Source organism: Arvicola amphibius, chromosome 3 (genome assembly GCF_903992535.2).
Source record: "Arvicola amphibius chromosome 3, mArvAmp1.2, whole genome shotgun sequence".
In the NCBI taxonomy this organism is placed as follows: domain Eukaryota; kingdom Metazoa; phylum Chordata; class Mammalia; order Rodentia; family Cricetidae; genus Arvicola; species Arvicola amphibius.
In genome coordinates, this window is record NC_052049.1 from 130,912,759 (window position 1) to 130,930,408 (window position 17,650).

At 54.0% G+C, this 17,650-nt stretch overlaps 1 protein-coding gene across 1 annotated transcript in view; it reads right to left on the reverse strand.

Moving 5' to 3' along the window:
• Positions 1-16,541, reverse strand: part of Coro2b (coronin 2B) — a 107,515-nt gene extending 90,974 nt beyond the window's left edge. Inside the window, exon 1 of the mRNA XM_038322938.1 lies at positions 16,467-16,541. Within this exon, the coding sequence (XP_038178866.1) occupies positions 16,467-16,481 (15 nt within the window). The 5' untranslated portion in view covers positions 16,482-16,541. The remainder of the gene's footprint in view (positions 1-16,466) is intronic.
• Positions 16,542-17,650: the final 1,109 nt, after the last annotated feature.

Sequence of the window (17,650 nt, forward strand, 5' to 3'; positions counted from 1 at the left end):
GGCAAATGTCATAAGACGTGTGACAGAATCTGGAGCCATCTCTGTCTGCTATGTGACCTCGGCTGTTTTACCTAGCCTGAGCCTCAGTGTGCCCCTTCACACGATAGGTTGTGTTTACAGGCTGTGGGCAGGATGCTAGGGGACTCAGGCGGAGGGCTCCACGCAGGCTGTGGCAGGGGGAAAAATGGGGAAACCTCTTGCTTCTCGCTCCACCTACCCCCACTCCCGGCTCTCCTGACAGATTTAAATTGCACAGTATCTCCACCACCTGAGTCCCCAAACCAGGCCAGCCCAGAAAGGCTGTGCCCAGAGGCCTAGCAAGCAACAAACTCTTTCTTCCTGTCTCATCTCCTTGACCGAGAAGTTTGTGACTTAATTGCTCTTTGCGTTACTCAATTTGAACCAACCAGAGCGCCAATTCCCCACAGGGAAGAAAGAGAGAGAGAGAGAGCTGCTTCTGTCCAAAAATACTAATGAGCAGAGGCTGGGAGACAAGAGAAGGCGACCCTGAGGACATCTTGAGCACATCTGGCCCAGCAGGAACACATGGCCCAGTTTGAAGAATGCTCAGGACAGGAGAGGTGACAGGCAAAGCTACTGACTGGATCCATGGGTCACAGGTCAGCAAGTCTGGGCAAGTGATGGCAGGATCCCCAATGTTTGGGGATACCCTGGATGTCACCTGGCAGTGTTCTTAGTCCCACTTAGTCCCCAGCATGCATGTTATCTCCTGATTGCATCTCTTTCCACAGCTGTGGCCTGACTTGTACCCTCATGGCTCACCATGGCTGCTGGGTAAACATGGTGAGCTGCAGCCTCATCTCCCCCACCCCACACCAGTCCTCCCACAGCTCTTAATCAGTAGCCAGAGGAGAGAGCACTTCCTCCTCAGCCTCTTTTCTGACCCAGGCTTCTGGTATTACCCCCAGGGGCCGTGTTCCGTCTGTGGCAGGCAGGCAGGCCCTTCCCAGCCTTCCAGCTGGCCACTCTCAGTCGGAGAGTCTTCAGATTTCCCATGCTCCACCCTTCTCTCTTTCTTCCACTCTCACCAAGGCTGCTCTGTCACTCTGGCCCTTGCCTGGCCACATTTTTCTTAATATCATTTACTTCCAACGAATGGGATGTTATTTGTGCTCAGTACAGCCTTCCCACCCTCCTGAGCCTGTCCTTGAGGGCAGGGACCTTTTCTGTTTTGATCACAGGGTAGACAGACGCGTCTCATTTTCTAGAACATTTGCTAGTCCAACACACCCTTAGTGAGGAACGCTGCCGGCTCCAAGCTTGATCGCGTCGTTTCCTTTTCTAGACAGGCCTCCACTACCGCCCACCCAGCCACCATCAGCCTTCCATCTTCCTGGCCCCCAGGGCTCCTCGGTGCCTCCCCTCTCCCAGGGCCTGAGCAGGCTCTTCGGGTCCCCTCAGTCCTCAGGGCTCCCACTCAGTGACCGCTCACATATATCCTCATGTCTGTTTGCCTGCCCACTTCCCGAACAAGAGTTCTGTTTCCTTAAAAGCTGGATGGGCCTGTCCCCTCTGTCCCCTCTGAGGCAGAGCGAAGGCTGGCACACAGCAGGTGCTCACTGGGTGCAGGTTTGTGTGTAGCCTTGATTGCTCTGAGGAAGGCAGCTGTGATGAACTATACTGGGTACACAACCCACCCCGGGAGCAGGGGCGGCAGGCTGCTCATGAGACTGAGCTTCAGCCCGGGAGTGTCCCAGAGACACCTGATGCAGCACCCCAAGGCAGACAGATAGCTCTGGGCCCCTCTTGTGAGTGGCAGCTGAGTTGACTCTGTCACACAGCCTGGCCTGGAGCCCCAGGATTTCCCATCTGAGGACCAGCCCAGCCCACTGTCAGGAGGAATTGCTACCTTACTCCTTGGTTTCTGCAACTCCCTGGGGGATGTAAACCGGACAACAGATCCCCTTCCTGGGAGGAAATCCTGCCAGCATTCTCAGGGACAAGGGATGTGGAAGTCTAGCTAAAGAAGGAAGAGGCCCTTTGTCACAGCCGCTGAGGCAGGGTAGTGCCTGTGTCAAGGGGGCACACCCTCTGCCCTGACCCCATGGGCTCACCTGGGCTCTGGACTTCCTTCAGTCTTTCCCTAGCTTTAAACCTTACATAAATGGTACTTGTCACAGTGCAATAAATCTTCCGTGTGCCTGGCCACACCAGAATCCTTCTGACCCTACAAACACTCATAAGGAGCAGAGAGAACTGAATTGGGAACTCCCCCCTTTCAAAATTGGAAACAAAGGCCCAGAGAGGTTAAGTAAATTGCCCATGGTCACTCAACATAATAGAGGTAGAGTTCAGAATAGAAGTCAGGCTGAGATTCCAGTTACTGTTTGAAGTCACCAGGAAAGGCTTTCTGGAGCCTAGAAGGACGAGAGGATGCTATGGCCTCTTCAGAATTCTAACTCCTTCCTCCAAAATCTCAGCCTCTGCTTGGCTTGAAACCCAGACCAATCATACCATTGCTTGCCAAGACACCGGAAGCCGCCTTTCCCTGTGGCTTCTGCCCTGGAGGATATGTTCAATAAACATAGCTACTTTCTCATCTTCCTGTAAACATTCAGGCAACACAAACAAACAGACCTGCTTTTGATCTACTGCGGCTAACTCAGAAACAGTGTGTCTCTCCCATGCAGGAGTCCCCACCCCCAGCACTGCAGAGCCCCCAGGGTCCTGTGGGACAGGGGACGGCAGGAAACGGGCCCTTCCTGCTGAACCTGCTCGTGGGGGTGTGATCCACAGTGTGCTGGAGTCCAGAGTTCAATCCCTGTCAGAAGCACCCCTCCCCACGGTACGACAGGAGGACAGAGTCTGCCATGTCTGCTGTTCTTGGGGACACTTCAGTCACCCCTGCAGGGATGCCAGATTCCCCCACAGAAAGGCACCACCCACAGGAGAACTATGCAGAAGCTCAAACTCTCCAAGGGTACCCTGCACCAGCTCCTTTTGTTTATTTATCCCAGCTTTTGTGGGGCACATTATTCTTGGATCTGGAATACTCGGCGACTCCTGTTGCCAATGCGATTCTGATTTTCAGATGGTTATTTCCTGTGCTCCTATGCAGCCCCACCCTGCATCCCAAGATCAGGGCTGTCTGCTCCACTCTCCCTGGAAGCCAGTATCCTCCTTCCATAGCTTCCCCCTCATTCAAACCAGTCCTTTCCATTCCAACAGACTTCTGGAAGAACCTTTGTGCGTGTGTGTGTGTGTGTGTGTGTGTGTGTGTGTGTGTATGTGTGTTTGTGTATGTGTGTGTGTGTATGTGTGTATGTTTTCTATGTCCACTGACCTGTGCCACTGTCACCTCCAGCAAACCTTACTTGATCACCAGCAGTGCCTTGTTCCTCTCCTCCTTGTAGCTCTCAGCCACACCATCCAGGAACTTCTCCTATGGCATTCTCCTTCATCACATTGTCCCTAGAGAGCCATCTGCAGCTCCTGTGTCACCAGCTGTCTAAGGGCCACCGCTAGGCCTGGAAGGCATCTCTAGGAAGCACACTGCCACCCAGGTCACCTCCCTGAGATCCCTGAGATGCCAGGGGACAGGAAGGATCAATGACTAAACAGTTTGCAAAACTCTAAACAACTTCGAGCTGGTCACCGGAGAACCAAGAGAGAATCAAGCAGCATCCGGGAGCAGGCCCACAAGGCAGCCCCAGAGGCAGGGGTCAGACCCAGCCAAGTGAGCACCAGCTGGGGCTGAAATCACTGCCAGTGATGACAGGGAGTCACTGCTGGTCCTGCACTTCTAAGGTCTCAGTGCAGACCCCAGACCTGCTCCCCCACACCCCAGATTTGGGTTCTCTGGAACACAAAGCAGTGTCCTAGAGTGGGTTGGTTTCTTCTGCCTATGCTTTTCCACATTTTATAAGTAACATATATGTAGCATGCCCTAGCGCACAAACCCTAGATGTACAGAGGGATGGAACAGTTTTGTACACATGTACACTCATGTCACCACTATCGATCCAGAAGATTCTGTGTATGACCTCACACTCCCGGGCACCATCGAAAGTGGGTTAGAATCGCATCAGAGAAAAGCCCTGTTGCCGAATGACGGAGGCAGAGGAGCCCACCCAGGCAAGGCCCTGGCTGGGAAGACCCCTCCCCGTGTGTCATAGGAACATGGGTACCTACCATACAGCAGTAAGCCCGGTACTCAAGAGAGGAATACCTTTTCTCAGGCACAGGGCAGTGGGTGGCAGGACTTGAACTTTGCCTCTCTGCCTGAAGCCTCCTGCAGTCCTCCCAGAATGAGGAAGGATAAGGCATGTGCCTGTTGGAGGACATGCTCAGAAAGAGAGGCAGCCTTCAGGGTCTGGGAGCTTGGGGAGGAGAGGAGGGTAGGCGAGAACCACAGTGGGACACTGTGTGTCAAGTCACTCCTGAACCCAGCCTCACTGGGTGACACTACCCTGGGACAGCTGAAGAAACTGAGTCTTGGCAGGAGGAGCCAGCCCAAGGTCACGCAGGGAGTGAGGGCAGGATTCAGGAAGGAGCCCCTGTACCCCACATGGCCTTGTCATGGTGGCTCTGGCTATGTCTTCCTGGAAGGAGACGGGCCTTACCCGGCTTCCTCTGCATCTACCATCCTAAGGTCTAGGATGGAGGACAGTGTCACAGAGTGGCCTGCTCAGAGCTATCCTCAGGAAAGGGGGCAGGTGCTGGGAGTGTCTGCTTATTTTCTGTCTCCAGGGTAACACAGGAAGAGGCACGCCCTCCAGAAGTGCAACCAGGGTCACGGTCTACTGTAAGACTGGGAATCCAGAGTCCCACGGCCCCAGCTCCTCCTTGCCTCCCTGCCATGGTTCAACCTCTCTGCTCATCCTCCCACCCAGTAGCTCCCAGCTCTGGTCTGACCCACAGTGAACTAAGTTTGTTCCCCTCCCACACTGCTGCTCACACCTCCCTCTGGAATGTCTTCTTGCCCCTCACCTGTCTTCGCCTTGAGCATCCTTGAAGGCAGAGCCAGGCTTCCTCTTCCAGACACTGTTCCACCTTTCCAGCCCGCTCCTAAGAGCACCGTAATTCTGGGCAGATCTCTCTATCTCTGTTCTCTATGCCTTGCCTGACATCCTCTTCCCAGCACCCCTGAAGCCATGCGTTCTTCTGAGTGGCCTGGTCTCCCTACAGAGACACAGAGCTTAGTTTCAACCCTGTAGGTATTTCCAGGGCAGCCTAGTTTGCAAATCTTTGCAAATGTGTTCTAAGTGACCCCAGGGCCTCTCTGTGTTTGCAGGGGATAGGAAGATGACCAGGTCAAAGCTGGCTGGAGAAGCTGGCTGTGCTTTTGCCCTCTCCTCCCCTCCCCTTCCCTTCAGAACTGGCTCATTCATGGACACTGGTGCTTACCCTGCCTAGCTCTTCCCTCAAGGATCTCTGCTGACTTTTCCATACTTCAGGCCCCTGTTCTGAAGGCCAGGCCTAGAAAATGACAGCGGTTGAAAAGTTACCTTCCAAGGGACTTACAACATCTAAAGGCCCAAAGGGGTCCAGAGATGTAGCTCAGTTGACAGAGTGCCTGCCTGGCATGAGCAAGGCTCTGGGCTTGATCCCCAAAGATGCATTTAAATAACAACAACAAGATAAAAGCACAGGGCTGGAGAGACGGCTCAGCAGTTAAGAGCATTGCCTGCTCTTCCAAAGGTCCTGAGTTCAATTCCCAGCAACCACATGGTGGCTCACAACCATCTGTAATGAGATCTGGTGCCCTCTTCTGGCCTGCAGGGATACAGGCAGGCAGAGTACTGTGTACATAATAAATAAATAAAATTAAAAAAAAATAAAAGCACAGCATGGTGGTGCATACCTATAATCCCAGTGCTGGGGAGGTGAAGACAGGAGGGTTAGGAGTTCAAGGTTATCCTAGGGATGTATAGTAAATTCAAGGCTAACTTGGGCTTCATGAAACCCTGTCTTAAATCAACAACAAAAACTAAAAGTCCCAAACGGACTGAACTCTAAAGTTGGAGGCTGGAGAAGGCACATCCAGAAAAGAAAGGCCAGAGTACCATCCATTATCTACCATCCACAGCCAGGCCGTGGTCCTTGATGCTTCTGTAGATGCCTGAGGCTATGCAGCCAGCATTGCAGCGTCATTCCTTCTACCCGTCCCTACCAAGTGAGCCAAGGTGTTCACAGTTTTATGCCCCTTCCTGGAGACTCAGCTGCCCCAACTGAAAACTGTGCAGAGTTGTGGGGTGCATGAGGTAGTGGCCCCAAAGTGCACAGCAAAGGGGCAGGCCTGGGGGACCACTTCTTCCCACTCTTTTACCTAAACCAAACCCCACACAGTCCCAGTTCCAGGCAGCTCCAGCAAGATGGTCCTCCTTGGCCCCACAGGGGTAGCTTTGTTCCCTGCTCTTGAGTACCCATTCCTTCCCCTCCCCCATCTTCTCTTTCTCTCGCTCAAAGCAGAGTTTCAGCTATAACTTGGCTGAGAATCTCCTCAGGCTGGTGATAGGGGCTGGCCAGAAGAAAGCTCTTAGCAACCCAGGCTCCCAACCCAGGGCCTCAATGATAAAAGGAGAGAGAGCTGGCCAGAGCTCAGTGCACCAGGAAGAGGCTTCCAACAGGGACAGCAGAGGCCACAGGGACAGCCTGGCATGTAGAGCTGGCAGCTACCAGGCCTCCATAATTCCAGGTTGTTGGTAGAGAAGAGCTCCTCCTAGCTCTGCCACCGCCAGAACCAGGCCTCACGACAGAGCACTCTTGACTAGTCCCCTGGGGAATCAAGCCTCTCCACTCAGGGGGCCCCTTCCAATTCAGGCCGAGTTCTCTAAGTCTCAAGATTCTGGAACTTTCCACACTCAATCAGTCCTTGAACTGTTAGCATCAGGCAAGCACAAGAAGCTGAGAAACTCCTGCTTAACTGAAGCTTACTAATCGGAGGACAGGGACCCTCATCCCCAGAGCTATATTTTCCCCCAGGGCCCCTCAAGCAAAGCTTCTGGGTGGTAGGGGTGGGGAACATCCCTATCCATCCATCTTCAGTGCTCCAGCAGACCCTGGCTCTCCAGCCATGAGAGCTGAGCCCTGACAGCAGCAGTTGGTCAGTGTCTTGGGTTTGCTCGGGTCTTGTTCCAGGGACGTCACACACCCTTGCTAAAGTGCATGACCCTTGGACAGATGCTGTAAGAGGTGCCGAGAGGGACAAGCCTGGAACCTCAGCAGGCTCACAGTTAAGACAGGGAGCCAGAGCGAATGCTCAGGAGTCAGCATGCTGCTGGGGGTATAGTCCAATGTGTAGGGTACTTGCCTAGCATTCACGAAGATTTGGTTTCAATTCCTAGCACTGTGTAAACCAGGTGTGGGAGTGGATGCCATTAATCCTAACAGTCAAGAGGCAGAGGTGGAATCAAGAGTTCAAAGTCATCCCTAGCTACACAGTGAGTTTGAGGCTAACCCTGAAATCATGTCTTAAAAAATTAAAGAAAGAAAGAAAAGAAAAGGGGAAATTAGCAGCACACACCATGTGTGGGGCTCTACCTCCTGGCTGGGATACTGGACTCTAGGCATCTTAGAGCTCCAAGGGCTGAGAAATTCATGTACTCCAGGATTCTGAAAGAAAGGGCTAGCTCAGGCCCCAAAGTAATCTCAACCCATACTAACTTGGGTTTGTTCCCTGAGACTGTTATAACAGGAAGGAAGACAGGATCTTTGGAAGACGACAATAAAGTCCCTTCTCCACAAGCCTGACTTTCACCAGGGAGTCTGCAAAGGGGACTTTCATGTGGTCAGCAGAGCAACACAAGCAGAAGACTCAGGAGCAAGGTCCTTCTGTCCCCTTCCTTCCCAGTAGCTTTCCCATGTCCCAGCAATCCCAGCAGCTTCCAGATCCCAAAGCCGTGAGTTCAGAAATGAAAGCCAGGCATTTCAGTGCCTTGGTGCTGTGGTCTCAAGCTAGCAAGCATTTTCCTTCTCAGGAACCTTAAGGCGAAGCAGCCCAGCCCTCCAGCAGTTAGGGTGGATCTGCAGCAAGGACCCTGTTCATCTATGGTGACCTGCAGGGATGGGCAGGATCAGGCACTGGGACCATCTGGGACCTTCCCCTTCTGTGGGGAGCTCAAGTTCCTGGAAGTGAGATGCTGCATCAGGGTCTCAATGCTTTATCTGGTTAAGTTTTTTTTTTTTTAAATTAAAGCAGCATACCATTGTGTGTGCATGTGTGCGAGCGTGTGTGTGTGTGTGTGTGTGTGTGTGGTGTGTGTGTCAACCAAACCTGAAGCACCAATTAGGCTAGACTGGCTGGCCAACACGCCCCCGATCTTGCTTTCTCACTCTGTCTGCCCAGCCCTGGAGTTACAGCACATGTAGCCATGCCTGGCTTTTTATGTGCGTGCTGGGGATCCCAACTCAGGTCCTCACGCTTATGCAAACACTCCACTGACCAAGCCATCTCTTCACAGACCCATAACACAGTTGTCTTACAGGCATTCTGCATGCCCCAAGCATATTGAAGCATATTGAATCCACCAAACAGGGAGAAAGAACAGCAACTTCTCGTCTGCATGGAGCAGGAACAGGGATTGTTTGGAAGAGCTTCCTTTCCGCCCACAGATTATGAATCAATTCTGGTCAGGACTGCAGTAGGGGAGCAGAGAGTTAGCTGTGGCATGAGAGTGCTTAGCTCTGCAGACTGTGAGATACTGGCATGCAGGGAGGGGGCACAAAGAAAACAACATGATAGATCATCTCCTTCTATGACATCTGCAGAGCATGTAACTTACGTGTTACAGAGAGAGTGGATACTCAAAGAGAATGGGTACTCAGAGATGGAGGACTTAGCCCAACACCTCACAGTAAAGAACAGAAACAAAGACAAGACCTGGGTCTTCTGTCTCGCGCTCTCTTCTCGACAGTAGTGAGACTAAATGCCCTGGAGTCGGGCTGAGCCAAGGACCTGCTGTGTGTCCTTAGCTATGGCTCTCTCTTCACTGGCCTCAGTTTCCACAACTCTAAGAAGAGGATTAATAACAGCACAGATCTCAAAGGTTTCCATAAAGATTAATAAACTAAGAATGAAAACTGATATCAGTTCCTGTCATTGCTGGGCAAGTGCTCCATCAGTGAGCTATACCCTTGGCCCCTCTTAAAATACTTTTAGTGTGGGCGAGGGTGACAACTCAGTCTGTAAGAAGCTTGCCTTGCAAACATGAAGGCTTGGGTTGGATCCCAGTGTGGTGGCACACTGTTTTAATTTAATCCCTCTGCTAGGAAGGCAGAGATGGAAGGGTCACTGGGCCTTGCTGGCCAGCTACATGCAAATCAGTGAGCTCCAGGCCAGTACACCATGTGCATGTTCTTTCTCTCTCTCTCTCTCTCTCTCTCTCTCTCTCTCTCTCTCTCTCTCTCTCTCTCACACACACACACACACACACACACATACATGCACTAGACATTTCCTAGGCACTTTGAGAGTGTTAGCTACCTCTCTTACTGTTGCTCCATCTGTGAGTCACTTGAAAACCAGAATCTACACCCAGAGAAAAGCTGAGAGCTGCTTCCTAACACAGCAGCACTCACGAGCAAATGGAAGGGACAGACAGGACCGTTCCTAAAGCTCCAACGTTTCTGTGGGGTCCACAGGTTCAGGGAGCATGATCCTATGACTATAGGCTTCCGGGGAGTTAACTCTGAACCTGGGGTCTCTTGGAACCTTCCTCAGTGGGAATTTTCTTTTGCCTTTGTCTCTGTGTGGCCAGAGCCCCCCTGGGTGTGAGCCCTCGTCCTCACAGGTCCCAGTGCGGTTAAGCCTGTGGTGTGTGTTCTGTGTTTAACTCCTACCTTCCTGATTCTCCAGCTGTGGGAATGCTTAGCTGCAGAGCGGTGGCCTTCAAACACCTGCAGACGTTTCCCTATAGGCCCACTTGAAAGTCCAAGGCCCGATCTGGATAATAAGAAAAGCTGAACGGACACAAACTGTCATGACTGAGCTCCCTGGAGATGGAAGGCAGGGAGTTCTCTGCCAAAGCCAACTCGCCTTTTTCCAGAACTCATCTGGAAACAGATGATCTCACTTTGCAGCCTGGGGCCAGCGTGACCACTGCCCTCCTTGGAGTCCAGGAAGGCTCTAGGGACAGAGCCAGTGTGACTGACCATGCCATGGTCCACATCCCCTGGTCAGCCTGGGGCCATGCTCCCAGTGTCGACTCTTGGGCCAGGAAGGGAAGGAAGCCATGGATAGAAGGCCCACATCTGGGCCATCCTCCACTCTGCCTGACTGCAGACCACTTTGAGGGCCGGATTTGTCATCTGGAAAGTGGGGAGAAGAAAAGCATCTTGCTGCATGGCTTCCATATTCCATACTCCTCCCTACCGTGCACGGTCAAAGTCACCAGCGATATTAAGAGTCCAGATCCAGACATCTGCCCATCCTGACCCTTGTGCCTCTCGCCCACCCCTAGGTGACCCTCATTTCACCTGCTACCTTCTCTTCATTCTTAACACAGCTCATGCCACTTCCTGACCCCTCCTAGAGGGAGCAGGGCAGAATGGAGGCTGCTCCAGGGTCCCCCGAAGCTGCTGATTTCACAGCCCCTGGGACGGTAGTAAATTTTCTTCCTTCCTGCTGTACTAACGCTCACTGCCAGGTGTGTGGTAAGTACTTCACAAGGACAGGCTTCCTCAGGTTAGTAATAATCGTTCCTGTTACCAGTCTCGACTACTAGAGGGGAAGCATGTTCCAAGAGCTAAGGTAGCTTGCCCAAGAACACAGAGCAAGGAAAGGAAACAGACCATCTCTCTGGCCTCAGAGCCTGCATTCTCCTCCATGCCACCGGCACCCCTCATCTGCAAGAACCGTCTGGAAGGGCAGGCCACCTCTGGATGGGGCTCAGGCCTGGACCAAAGTCTTCAGTCTCAGTGTCAGGGGAAGGGAGATGAATGTGCAGATGACACTGGCTGTTATGACAGGCAGGCAGCAGAGTCCAAGTAGCTTCGAGTCAGACACCATGTGCTGACGAGATGCCCTCTGTCCTTAGAACAGACAGTACACTCACCTCCCAGGTCCACACGGTCTATACGTTCACATGTGCCCAGGCCACACACTTGGTACCACCAGGATGATGGTTAATGTTGAAGGATGATAACTATGAAGATGAGATTGGAAAGGCTGAGCTTGCAAGCCAGGTCTGGGCTTGTGGTTGCCTCTGACCCACATCAGCTCTGCAACTAGGGTGTGGTGACCTCTCCACCCTCAAGGCTCTGTTTACTCATCCTTAAACCCAGGCGACTCTCCAGTGCAGAAGGCCTAAAGATTCAGGGCTGTAGCTCATGCGAACACTCTGTAAACTGAGTCCCCAGCAAACCCCACAGCTTCCTTAATTAATTAGAACGAAGGATCAGGCCAAAAACTGATTACCAAGTCCCTCCAGGGGCCTCTACAGGGGTGAGAGAAAGAGGGAAGGGCTAGTGGCAGCTCCCCCTCCCCCACTCTTGCCCCCCCCCCCCCAGCAGCTGGTGCCACTCCAGATCCACAAAAGGAGGCTCATTCTAAACAGCTCCTTCTCATGTGGCAGCCACTGGCTTTGCATCTGTCCTGTCCTGGCAAGGCCTGCCTGTCCTGTGCCAGCCGCTCCCAGCTGCCCTGGCTCCAGGCTGCTCTGGAGCTGGGGCCTGGGTCCCCAGAGGCCACCTAGTAAGCTCAGGGCAGTCAGTATAGCTACTCTCAGAAGGGGGAAGGAGCAGGGCTGGACACACAGGAGCCTGTACATTCCCTCATCTTCTGGACAGCCCAACGAGCTCTGTGGGCCAGGCAGATGCAAATCCGTCACTAGCTGCCCTGGTGCCAGGAGCCGAGACTCTGCTGCTGGCAGAGGTGGCTGCAGCGGTGCTGGCTGGGGCTGTGTCTGCTCGGGTTTGCTGAACTGCCCAAGAGCAGTGGAAAAACTCACTCCATCCCTGAGACTCCAGTCCTGACGCTGCCAGGCCAGGGGCCCTGCCAGCAGCCATGCTCCTAACTGGCAAAGCTCAGGTCTGCACTGACTTCACAGCCCTTCCCTAACGTCTCTGTCTCTAAGAGTGACCACAGGTGCTAAGGGTGAGGTCTCCCATTCGAGAACACAGGGCCTCTGGACCTAGTGTGAACAAAGAAAACAACGGGTTTTTTAGAGAATGGGATTTACCACCCTGAGGCAGAGATGGGAAGGTAGAAGAAAGGAAGGAAGGAGAGAGGGAGGGAGGGAGGGAGAGAGGGAGGGAGGGAGGGAAGGAGAGAGAGAGAGAGAGAGAGAGAGAGAGAGAGAGAGAGAGAGAGAGAAGGAAGGAGCCTGCATTTATTGAGTGCTTATAGCATGCAGGCAGGATTGACTGCTCCTGACTGCTACCCACGCAGGCTCCAGATCTAACTTGAGACTCTGTTACATCCCTTCTTCCAACTCTGTTCTTCTGAGGGTAGGGGCTATGACGGGTGTTTTCTGTGTCCCTGGTAACTAGCCATGGCCTGGTCGGTCCAGGCAGGTATTCTGAGCATGAGGGCTGAGTGCATGCTGAATGGTTGAGCCACACACCTTCCTGGACCGGAGTACCAGATACCTGGAATCAGGACAGGAGGCAAGAGAAGGCAGGAGGGCCTGTAGGGTGAGGAGCTGGGTCTTCCCTAGCACTTCAGGGCCATTGGACTAGGCTTGTGACCTGCAGCTCACACCGCTGTCCTAGTTAGAAGTGGGCAAAAGACAGGAAGTAGGGATGGGTTGTTGGGACCCATCCTGACAGTGAGACTCCATCACCACCTTATCACACATGCATGCATGCACTCCCACACACTGTAGGAAGAGGAGGTGGTCCAGCAGAGAGAGATCCAGATCCCAGCAGCACAAACATGGAATGCTGAGTGTGGAGGGCGCCTAGAATCCAGCTCAACACTTCCATTCAGGCTGCCTGCGGTCTCCTTTGCAGGGTAACTCCACAAGGAGAGAGGCCGTTCAGGATCTGAAAGACCAGCTTTCAGCCCTCTAGCCCTGGGCTGCCCATGGCTGGAGCAGGTCATGACCTGTGCTCCCAGGATCTTGGGCCCCTAATTTTTCAAGGAAAAGCGTAGGATGTTTGACGTCTCCAACATTTTGTTCTCCTCTGGTGATTCCACAGATGTGCAGGAGGCATCTGATGTTTGCCAAACTCTGTTTCCTGGGCAGGGCCACGCCATCCTTGGCCCCTTCACTTTCAGCAGAAGCCGGGGGCTCCTGTAAACAGGCTGAGGCGATTCAGGCAGGAGGGAGAAGGCCGGCCCACAAAGAAGGGCACGGATGGGGTGACAACACCACCCCCTTTCCTGGAATCCCCGTTCAGATGGGAGGTGGATGTCGCAGAGGGTCACCTCTGCTCACACGCTCACCTCTAGGTCCTGCTCATGGACAGCTGGTTCCTGCCACATGAGGTACATTGTGATCTCCAAGTTAGCTCACAAGCTCACAAGCCTCTAACTCCACACGGCATACAGGAGAATAGACAAGACCAGCCGGTGGAAGGGACCCTTCATAGACCTACAAACCCACCTCCCGTCTTACTTCAGTCAAGAGCCAGGTAAGGGATCAGGCCAGAGGGACTGATCAGTGAAACGCCTACATGCAGTGCACAGACTTTTCTACCAGCCCAGGAACTTGTACTTTGCACACGGTTCTGCTTCCTATGCTCTGATCTTCCCTCTGTCAGCAGTTCAGATGTTGCAAGGTGGGGGAGCAATACCGGCAGAGCACGTGTGAAGGACTGGATGGAGATAGAACACTGGGAAGGGCAGGCATGAAAACCTGAGCGTGATTGTGGACTGGAGCTCCAGTCACCAGGAAACGGCCTCTGCGCTGTCCCCCAAGGGCTTGGTGTTTTAGAGGCACAAGCAGAGGCGGGGCCTTGACCAGGTGTTTACAGGCTGGGAAGCTGCACCTGGTCCTTCCCTCTACTACATTTCTTCTTTGCCCCCCTCCCATTCCATAAAGAAATCAGGGTAGTTTGCTAAAACACACTCAGTAGAGCCGAACATCTTAACAAAGATGTTCTAACATGCCACCAGCCTAGAAGGTCACAGCATGGCTGTGTCACTGTTGGCACAGGTGTCAATTATGGCAGGTATCCCGCCACAGCTCCCCAGGCTTCTGATACAGTGGCTCCCCACGAGGAAGGGGTTGGGAAACATTGGAAAGACAGAGTAGTAAGTGGGAAACTGAGGCTCAGCTCCAGTCAGGAAGTACCACTGACAGTCTAGCGGCTTACTGCCTGCTTTTGTCCTCTCTACTTGCCAAGTCCTTCTGAGAGCTCAGAACATGTGACCTCCACCAAGCACTGGCCCAGAGGACTCTGACAGGGACATAGAGGAACACTGTGACTCTACCTGGATCAGGATAACCAGGGATCGTCTCTAGTCGCTCTCTCCCTACAGTGATCCCATCTCCCACATTCCCTGCTGGATTCTCTTCAGTCTGTGAGTAACTGGACCACCCCCAGATGACAGAATCCCAAGAGTTCCTTTCCAGCAGAGAAGATGTGGCTCACTGGAACCAGCTCTTGCCAGAGGCCTGAGAAGAGAAAGGACTGCAAGGTCACATCATCAGTGAGTGGCCAACCTAGGACTAGAGGCTGTGCCTTCTAACTCTCAGGGCCATGTCCAGCAGGCCTTGCTGAGCTGTGCAGGGCTGGGGCAGAGAGAAGATGGGGTTAAAGTGGGGATTTTATTTAATCCTCTGATCTGGCTTAAGCCAAAGCCACACTGGTTTGAGCAGGAGACAAGAGACACACAGAAGGACTTGCTGGGGGCTGGGCAGGGAGGTGTCGAGTATTAGAGAATAATAATCCTTGTGCACCTAAAGGCAAGATCTGACAGTGGGCTGAGAGGTCCCCACGTTATCATCTCCCTGTTCTGTTCCTGCCCAGGGTGCAGGCACCCTGACAGTGTCCCTCTGCCATGAAAGTCTAGTAGTCCCAAGAGGCTCAATAGTACAGAGCAATAGGAAGCTCTCCAACTTGGAGACTCAGACAGACTTGAGGGCAATATATTTGCTCTGTGACCTTAGGTGAGCCACCTCACCTCTCTGAGCCTCTGCTTCTTCCTTGGTTAAGTAGAGTTTTAGACACAAGGGGGTAAAGTTGTCTGAACTGTGTACATAGACAGGAGAGGCTGCTGAGTCAATCCTCGGTGCTATAGCTACCAGCCCAGCGCTTATGCCCCAACCCAGGCCCGTGTATTACTCTTCAGCCCCCACCTGCCTGCCACTTTGGCATCCACAACCTCAATAACAACCCCTTGGCCTCACGGCAATTGTATTAATTTTTAAATGTCAAGCATCCTACCACTTGATACAGAAGCTTGACAGAGGCACCCCCAGTCCTCAGACTCATGCTCTCATAATGCTCCCAAGTCCCAGCACTGAGGGGGGTGACTAGATCTGATGTAGGGTCCGAGCCGGGGTGAACGTGTCACTAGGGCATGGGGCTTCTTAGAAGGATCTAGAATGGACACCCCACATCTGACTCTGACCATAGCAGGCAGCCGGTCTTGCTTGGCTTCCTCCTCTCCAGCTGGACAGAAGGTGGAGTATGGCCTGAGGTGTATGGATGGTTAAGTGCAAGGCCAAAGCCAAGGGCAAGCCCACCGCCAGGATGTGAGGTCTGGACTTGGACGGACGGAGCCTGGGAAGAGTACAGTTCATTGTCTTCACTAGTTTGTCCATCACCAAGGCCCATCTTACCACTCTCCGTTCGCACAAGAGGAAACCGAAGCCCAGAAAAGGCCTAACCCTCTTCTGTAGAGATGAGGTCAAGTCTGCTTAGACTCTGGGCTCATCCCACTGACCCAACCGCCTTTCCTCTTAACTCTATCCTTCCTATGACAGGGAAGACTTATTCCACAAAGTTCTTTAACAAACCCTACTTCCCGTGACGAGCTCCAGAACTTCCTTCAATATGGGGCCGGCCAGAATGCCTACCTTCTCTTCCCTGATACACTCCTGCCCTCCCGCCCAGATGCAGCAAAACGTTCCCTATCTCTGGCAGCTACCCTGGGATCTTGCAGCGCCTCCACGGGGTAGCTTTGGAGTGGGGCACGGGCTCCTGGGGTACACAGCAGATGAGGGCAGGTGGGGTGCAGCTCCCCTTGCAAGCCTGGCCAGGATGGCCAGCCTATCTCTACATCATCAGCATGCTGGCCCTCAGTCCTCACGCGTGACACTGAGGGACAGACATCCAGTGCGCCCGCCAGCCCGAAGCAGTTCTCCAGGGGTTAAAACTGCAGCATCTTCCACAAGGGTTAAAAATGCAGTCCCTGGGCTCGCAGGGATGTGGTCCACACCGCCCAGGGCATCGGCGAAGGAGCATCCCCTCCCAGCATCCTGCAGTCCCCCGGGGACCGAGCGACTCCTGGGAGCCAGAGCGTGCGCGGGATCCCTTCCTGCGCCCCTCAGCCCGGGCCACGGGGGCTGCAGCGTCCGCGGGTCCACAGAGCGGCGACGATCTGCGCTGCTTACCTTTGTGACAGTCATGCAGAAAGCGGGCGGCGGGGCCGGGCGCGGGCGGTGGCGGGCGGCTGGGCCGAGCTGGGGACCGCGGGCTCGGGAGGCCGCTGGCTGATGTCAGCCGCGGCCGAGCATCTATAATAGATGAGGCCGCCGCGCCGCAGGAAGGCGAGGCAGGAAGAAAGGCGGGCGGCGGGCCGCGCGGGGGGCGGGGAGGACCGACCGGGGACTCGCTACAAAGAGAAGGCGGAGGCAGAGGCGGGAGTGCAGTCCGGACGCCTGGCGGTCCCCAGCTCCGTGCGTCCAGGCGCGGCCTCCTTGGACTCCTGGCACCTGCAGCCGGGTGGGCGTGGGCGGCAACCCGGCCCTCTGTGCCGCGTTGGCTCCGGACGCTGGGTGAAGTCACACGCTGGACGGGAGAGGCGCACGGCTGAGATGCCTTCCCAGGTCGGGTCGCCCCCTGGAGGTTCCGAAAGTCCACCCGCTGCCACACCAGTTCAGGGTTGCTAGGATGGTTCGTGGAAGCACTCCTTTGGATCTAAGTCCTCAGGGATGAGCTCGCCCCAAGGCCAACGTGGTCCACGTTACATAGGAAGAGACAGGACCTGAGTGGAAAGTGACTTGGACAGGGGCGCTGGGCCAGGCTGGTCCACCAGACTCGCCTGCGGCTCTCCACTTGCTGGCAAGCTTCTTAGAAGCCCCCTTTGCAGACCCTGTGTTCTACAGTTAGGGACACCCAGGGAGCCCTCTACAGGAGGGACAGGGCCGACCCTCCTCAGAAGTGTCCACAACACTGTTTGGGGAGACGACAGGTGCCGCTGTGCTGCGCGAATCCGGGCCCGGTCACCTGCACTCTGCGAGCGCTGCAGGAATTCGAAGTACAGTTGCCTCAATATGGCCACGCAACTAGCTAGGCAGAACCGGTTTAAACAGATAAGAAGGTGCTGCAACCATAGAAGAGGGAGGAGGAAGCAAGTTTTGGGGGCACTTCTCTCGGCGTTCTGAAGTGTGCCACCTGCTCCCAGAGTTTTTTCTCTGCACCGGAACAACCTGACTCAGGCCACCTGTGAGCCACCACCTGCCCTGGAGGTACAAGAACAGGGAAGTGGGATGCTTGCCCCCAGCCCCCAGCTGCGCTTCTAGACCAGTACTATAGTTACATAGTGACCAACATCAGTGAAGTGTTTTGCCATAGA